Raw genomic sequence first — 7,295 nt, 5'->3', positions numbered from 1 at the left:
TTTATTTATTTATTTTTGGCTGTGTTGGGTCTTCGTTTCTGTGCGAGGGCTTTCTCTAGTTGTGGCAAGCGGGGGCCACTCTTCATCGCGGTGCGTGGGCCTCTCACTATCGCGGCCTCTCTTGTTGCGGAGCAAAGGCTCCAGACGCGCAGGCTCAGTAGTTGTGGCGCACGGGCTTAGTTGCTCCGCGGCATGTGTGATCTTCCCGGACTAGGGCTCGAACCCGTGTCCCCTGTGTTAGCAGGCAGATTCTCAACCACTGCACCACCAGGGAAGCCCTCCTCCAAGTGTCTTTACCTTCCTTTCGTTTCAGCGTCTCTAACACACGCACACACACCCGCTTCTGTTAGGGTGTCCGTATTAGAAGCCCACCTGTTGATCACCACATGCGAGGCTGGGGGAAGCCCTGGATGGGTGGTGTTACTGCCTCACTGGAATCAGCTTATTCCTGACTCTGGGGGCGAGCCCGGTTCTGAGTCATCGCACAGCACCTCACTCATCCCCAGAGCTCAGGCTCGGGGGCACGTGACCCAGGCAGCCCTGATCCATGCCAGGGAGGCTTCTGGGACCCTTCCCCTGATCTCTGCCCCCTGCTTTGCTCTTACACGTCCGCTGCATCCCTTCCCCTCCAGGGACTTTCTGCTCTCTGCCCTTCCAGAGGCTTTTCTCAGAAAAAGTGAACGCTGTGCTCAGTGGTAACTACTCTCGTGGTTACTTGTGTTGAACCAAATACGGGAGGCCTTAGTCAAAAAGAATGGATTTCTAGTTTCAGACTTTCAGTCATTGAAAGTCTGAAATGGTGGTGGTGGCGAGTGTGTGAGTGTGTCTATGACTGATGGGGATACCACCCAGGCTCCTGAAATTTTTCCCCCCAAAGTTTGGTCTTGTGGGTACCCATGTGCACAACGGAAGAGGAAGCCCCGTTGTATACAGGTCATGGGACAAATGGATAGGATGTTCTTGGAAAAGCCCTAGTGGCTCTGTAAACTCTGCTCGCCCAGCACGCCTCGGATTGATTCACCCTTTCAACCCAGACACCCAGGGCTGTCCAGACTAGCGGCCATGCTCCCAGTGTGCAGGCATCTTTGGTCTCTCCCCTCGGACCCCCACTCATCTTCTCTTTCCCCTTCCTCCTCTCAAGCCCCTCCCGAGCGCAGAGTCCAGTGCTCCGGATGGAGAAGGTCCACTTATTCCATGAGGGATGGATGAAGGGAAGGAGAGAGGTGTGCTTGGAGCTAGGCTGCCAAATCCTGGCCACTGTGGACTGGCCAGCTTCAGCAGAAAAGACACAAGTCTAAATCAGTGCTTCTCAACCTGAAGAGTGGTTCTCAAGGGGACATTTGGCAGTGTCTGGGGACATTTTTGGTTGTCACAACTGGCGGAAGGGGTACTACTGGCATCCAGTGGGTAGAGGCCAGGGACACTGTGAAACATCCCACAATGCACAGGACAGTCCCCACAGGAAGAATTATTTAGCCCAAAATGCCAGTAGTGAGGAAGTTGAGGAGCTGGTCTAAATGCAGGTAGAAAGAGTCCCTCTCTGGCCTTCAGTGAGTCCCGGCACCTGGGCAGTGCCTGGCCAAGCAGAGCCGACCCTACTCCAGGGAGTCCTGGAGACACTTGCATCTGTGTGTGTTCTCCAGCCCTGCGGTGGTAGATTTGGGTAGCAGCCTGTGTGTGAGTGGTCGCTTTCCAGCTTTCAGAAAATAATTCTGCACTACGCCCCGGGCACAGCTATAGGCATGACAAGTGACAACAACAGCAATGTTGTTAGTTAGCATTTATTGAAACTCGGCAGACCTTGTGCTTAGCAATTTATGTGAATTCTAGGCTTTAATATCGCACGACAACCCAGAAAAGGAACTATTAACACAAACCCCATTTACAGATGAAGAAACTGAGGCTTAGGAAGAACCAGTGGTTTGCCCAAGATCACCCAGCTTGTAAGTAAATGGTGGAAATGGGTTGCAAAGCCGGTCACTTGGATTCTAGCATCCAAACTCCTGGCCACTAAACCACAGAGAAAAGAAAGATGCTCTCCCTGAAATAAACTCAGGGGTCTGTATGTGGGTCAGTCATACTCAATGATAATCTCCAGGAAATTTCGTCCTGATAACTCGGTTTGATTTTTATTTCACAATTTGCCTTGCAAATCCCAAATTCCAGCTTAAAATAGGGTGGTTAGACTGAATTCTGTCTCCCCAAATAAGAAGCTCCATTTCCGCAGACGCGCCTGCCTTGGCCCGAACGCAGGCCGCAGAGTCGGTCTGGACCGACAGAGACTGCATAGTGAGGACTAAAGAGAGTTGGGACTCAAAAGCCGGTAGCCGCCCCTGCAGGCGGCGGCTGGATGCCCAGAGCCCCCGCGCGCCGAAGCCGCGTCCACGCTCCGCAGCGTCGCCCTCTCGTCACCGCCTTGGTCGCCACTGGGACCGCCGCGAGGAGGCTGCGTTTTTTTCCCAAGGCTCACCAGGAAAGCCCACCAGAAAGCGAAAAAGCTGGTTTTCTGGGAGCGGGACGGGGAAGTGAAGTCTTGGGTAGAGAAAGATGAGAGGGAGAAAAGCGCGCTCCCAGGAGAACTGGAGCCGCGTGGACACGGCGCGCAGCAGTGGATCTGCGCCTTCTGCGAGCAGCTGGGACAGGAGGGGCCACTGCATAGGATGGCAACACTGAAGGAGTCGGGGGTAGCTTGAGGTGGGCGGGGGCGGATCCAACCTCTTCACAACGCATGAAGCCCAGTTTCCGGCTCCCTCAGTAAGGCACCTCTCCCCCTCCCCCCGCCCCACGCCAACACCCCCCACTCCGCCCTCCCCAGCTCGCGCCCATCTCCGAGACTGCATTTGTGGTCCGGGGGTGTGTCACCGAGAGCCAGCGGAAGCCCGTCTCAGGTGCACCTCCCGGCCCCCCATAATCCAGGAAAGGTGCTGGCTCAAAGCGAGCCCTTCGGATCCACCGTGGACCTGTCCCCCGGGGGCCCTGCGGCGGCCGGGTCCCAAACCTCAAAAGTACACTGGTGGGTAGCGCTGGCGCTAAAGGATGCGAAAGTTCACTACCGAAGGGCTCTTAGAGCAGCGGGTTAGCCGCCCCAAACTCGGAAAGCGTCAGAATCACTGATAACACATTCGTTCGTATTCTATTCAGGGTGTGCCCTAAAGCACCCCGGCTTCGGCTTCGTCTTGTATTGGCACAATGGCCCCTCCTGGGAGGGCGGAGAACTGGTCTCCCGTGAGACTGGGGTTCAGACTGATGGGGACGGGGGTCTGAGGGAGGGTGCCAAGGGCGCGCGTGCCAGGCTTTCATCTGCCTGGGGCACACCCCATGCGTCTGCTCCAGGGGGAACCAGGAGTGGCCTCTCCGTGGGGAGCCAGATCGCGCCCACCTTTATTCTAGCGGAACTGGAGAGAGAACCCCCGCACTCAAATGACCCCGCATGTGTTGCGCAACCCCAACTGGAGCGCCTTTCTCGCCGAAAGGACACGTGTGTTTGCTCTGCCTAAATACTCGGAGTCCGGAGTCCGGCGCTCCCCAGGGTGTGCGTGTGGGGTGTGTGTGTGTGGTGTGTGTCTAGCGGAACTGGAGAGAGAACCCCCGCACTCAAATGACCCCGCATGTGTTGCGCAACCCCAACTGGAGCGCCTTTCTCGCCGAAAGGACACGTGTGTTTGCTCTGCCTAAATACTCGGAGTCCGCAGTCCGGCGCTCCCCAGGGTGTGCGTGTGGGGTGTGTGTGGTGTGTGTGTGTGTGTGTGTGCGTGCGCGCGTGTGGTGTGTGTGTGTGGTGTGTGTGCGCGTGGTGTGTGCGTGCGTGTGTGTGCGTGCGCGTGGTGTGTGTGTGTGTGTGTGTGTGGCGGAGAGATTTCTGGCAGGAAAAGAAGTGACCCAGGCCCCTAGGACGTGGAATGGGGGGCTTGGGGAGGTCGTGAGAATCCGGACCCGCTGTTTCACGTATCCCATTTCCTGAGCTGCAGAAACTCCCACTCGGGTGGCCGTGCGCCCTCCGCCTCCGCGGAGCCCGCACACCTCCTGCGTCGCTTCCTCCACGTACGAGTGAAACTCCCAGCGTATCTCCAGAGGAAGGCTGGGGGGTGGATTATAAATCGGAGGGGGCGGTGGGATTGTAACAAGAATCCGTGAGAACGTGACGTCTCGGAGCCACCGGCTCCGGCTACGGAGGACCCCTCGCGGGAACCCCGGCGCCGGATCTTTCTGGGTCCCCGAAATCGCGGCCAGCGGCCTGGGAGTAGGGACCCCGCTAATGGAGTGTGCCTTAAAGCAAAGCGAGAGGGTCTTTCCAAGAGGAGGCCGCACCATTTCGCTGGGAAGTTGTCCCTAACAAATACGGTAGATTAAAATAAAGAGATCGATTAACAAGTTATCCATCCGAGCTCAGCAAAGGACTGAGTTCCGCGGCTCGCGCGGGAGTGGTCGCTGACCTTGGAGATGGCGGTCGGGACAGCCAAACCCAGGGGGCTGGAGGTGGGGCCGGATCCCAGGTGGGACGGGGGCGCTGCAGGGGGCGGGACTGCGGGCACAGCGCGGGGAGCGCCCGTCCTTCCCTTCGGACGGGGCTCTGCTCTCTCCTGCAGGGGTGCACTCGCCCGAGCCGGACAGGAGGCCGGGGAGCGCACCCGGTCGGTGGGCGCCGAGGGCGGAGTCTCGGGGGCTGAGGGTGCAACGAGCTGCAAGGTGAGGAGCGGAGGGGACTCCGCCACCCAGCCCCGCCCGGGCCCAGCAGGAAGCCCCAACCTGGCTGGGGATCCCGAGCCACGTGGATTTCTAAGAAAAAAAAAAGTTTATTTAAACTTTTGTACATAAATAAATAAATAAATATCTTCTGGCGTTACAGAGACCTTACAGTTACAAGCTAGGCTGGGGCAGGGCCGGGGTCTGGGAGAGGAGGGGTCGCCAGAGGCAGAGAGCCGGCCTCCGGGGGAATGCAGGGCGTCGCCGAAACAAAGTGAATCGGTTTCCCCAACACGAATACCACGGGAGGCAACTTCCCTCGTGGGAGAGGAGCCACGGGCACAGCAAGGTCTGACGGAGGGACGATTGAACTTCGAGGAGCGCAAGAGAAAGGAGAGGAAAAACAAAACCCAGAAGTTCATAAATGTGTCTGGGGGGGGGGTGGTGGGAGCGTGGATAAATCACCGCCGGAAAGAGGTGGGGAGGGAAAGACGTAACAAGGGGAGCGGGGAGCGAATGGGCACCCGAGGCGTCAAAGGCCGAGCTTGACCCAGGGTGGAGGAGAGTGGAGGAAGCGGGGAAGCCCGAGCCAGTCCGGAGAGGGCGGGCGGGGAGGCGCCGGCGGCCAGCAGGGCGCTGGGCCCGGCCGCTGTGCTGCGTGGCTGAGGACTCGCGCGCGTACAGCGTGTGCACAGCTCGGAGTCCGCTTTGGACGTCGCGGGCCCTGGGGTGGGGATAGCGAGGTCAGGTGTGCCAAGCTCTCGGCGCTTGCCAGGGCCGGGGACCTCCGCAAAGCCGTGCCAAATCCGTGCGTGGCCGCCATTTGGCAGCGGGTGCCTGGGAAACAGTGCTGCGTCCCAGGACCAGTCTTTGAGCCGCGGGGAGGGTCTGGGATGGGCGACCCGGGGAGGCGAGCGCCTAGGGAGTGACCGTGAGATCCCGGTCGTCCTTCCCCGATGAGGATGGAGACATGGGCAATTCGTCGTCATCCTCGGAACCCTTGGCTGAGGAGAGCGACGCGCACTTGCAGCCCTGCGGCGCGCCCCCGCCGGCCCCCGCACTCCCGCCGCCGCCGCGGTGGTTGCTGCCTTTGCCCTCCTTCTTGTGCTTCACCCGGCGGTTCTGGAACCAGATCTTCACCTGCTTCTCGGACAGATTCAGGTAGGTCGCGATCTCGATGCGGCGCAGGCGGGACAGGTACATGTTTGAGGCGAACTCGCGCTCCAGCTCTAGCAGCTGCGTGCTCGTGAACGCCGTGCGCATCCTCTTGCTGCTGGGCAGCTGGTTCGAGCTGTTGTCTGGAGCGGGTAGGGGTGCAGACACGGAAGCGATCGGACCCTTCGCTGTGGGCCCGATCCTCCGGTGGGCGGCCGTCAGAATCCCGGGACTCTGGCCCCTCACCCACCTCTCTGCCCCGAACACAGCGCACAGCGGCGTACCCGCGGGCGCCTCCCCGCCGAGCCTCGGGACCCTGGTACTCCCGGAGTCACGCGGCCCCCGCGCTCCCTTCTGGAGCGCCCCGAGCCCCAGCCCTCGTTTCGTCCTGGGAGCCCCCGCCAGGGCCTGGACCTTCCGCCTCAGCCTCCCTCCCCGTGTCCTGCCCCGTCCCTCCAGCCGCACGCCACCCAGAGTGTCCACTCGGGGGCCCGAAGTGGCCCTCACCGCCCGCAGAACGCGCAGGGTCCTCATCCCCCATGCCCGCCTAGTCAGCTTTCGTCTGCCCCGTCCCTCGGGGTCCCGTCCCTCCCCGCCCCACCTCCCCACTCCCCGCCTTACCCAAGGAGATGCAGTGGAACTGCCTGGGGTCGGGCAGCGGATAGGAGGTCTGGTAGAGCGCGGCGGCGGCCGCGGCGGCCGCGGGGCCGTGAGCGACCCCGGGCGACACGGCCGAGTGCTGGCGGCCCAGGGGCGCGTGGCAGTACTGCGAGCCGAAGGACGGGAAGGACGCCTTGAGCAGAGGCAGCGCGGGCGGCCCGGGGGGCCCGTGCAGCTGCGAGGCGGTGACGCAGAGCGGGCACACGCACAGCAGCCCGGCCTTGCGCGCGTGGCAGGCGCCGGGCGAGAGGCCGTGCAGGGCGTGCGGCGGCGGCACCGCGTACGGGAAGAGCGGCGGCGGGCTGCCCTCCGGCGCCTTCCTCTCGCCGGCCTCGCGCAGCACCAGCGAGTCCACGAGGAAGGAGCGCGGCATGGCCCCCGTGCGCGGCCGCCCCGCCGCCAGCCCGCTCCCGGCGCCCCGCGGACCTCGGGGCTCGCCACGCACTTCCCCGGGCCGCGGCCGCGCGCAGCTGCCTCTTCCGGGGAGGCCGGAGGCGCCGCTGAAGCCGGGGCTGGAGGCGCCTCCGCTGCTGCCGCGGGCGCCGCCCAGAGAGCGCGGGGTGCTGGCCAGCGCTAGTGGTGCTGAAAGGCGCCGGCGGCGCCGCTTAAATAGGACTATTGCCATGTGATGGGCTACGCCAGGAGCGGCCGGGGCCTCTCAATAGGGTTTTTGTGCCTTTTCTCTTGGCATTCACTCTGCACGCTTCCTCATTATTTCACTTGTTAACTAAATGAACTGCATAATGTACTCCATTCTTGTCAACCCCACCCAAGCCGTAACAGGCGCCCTCGCCCCC

The 7,295-nt window shown here is 61.6% G+C and overlaps 1 protein-coding gene across 1 annotated transcript; it reads right to left on the bottom strand.

The window, feature by feature from the left end:
- Nucleotides 1-5,601: 5,601 nt before the first annotated feature.
- On the bottom strand, nucleotides 5,602-6,871 carry GSX1 (GS homeobox 1). The gene is made up of 2 exons (XM_024125838.1): nucleotides 6,460-6,871; nucleotides 5,602-5,981 (listed from the first exon to the last, which is right to left on the bottom strand). The coding sequence occupies exons 1-2, from the start codon at nucleotides 6,869-6,871 to the stop codon at nucleotides 5,602-5,604; spliced, it is 792 nt and encodes a 263-aa protein (XP_023981606.1).
- Between the last annotated feature and the right edge of the window lie 424 nt (nucleotides 6,872-7,295).

Source organism: Physeter macrocephalus, chromosome 13, assembly GCF_002837175.3.
Source record: "Physeter macrocephalus isolate SW-GA chromosome 13, ASM283717v5, whole genome shotgun sequence".
NCBI lineage: Eukaryota > Metazoa > Chordata > Mammalia > Artiodactyla > Physeteridae > Physeter > Physeter macrocephalus.
Note: the sequence above shows the minus strand (reverse complement) of the source record. Positions and strands in the feature narration are given on the sequence as shown.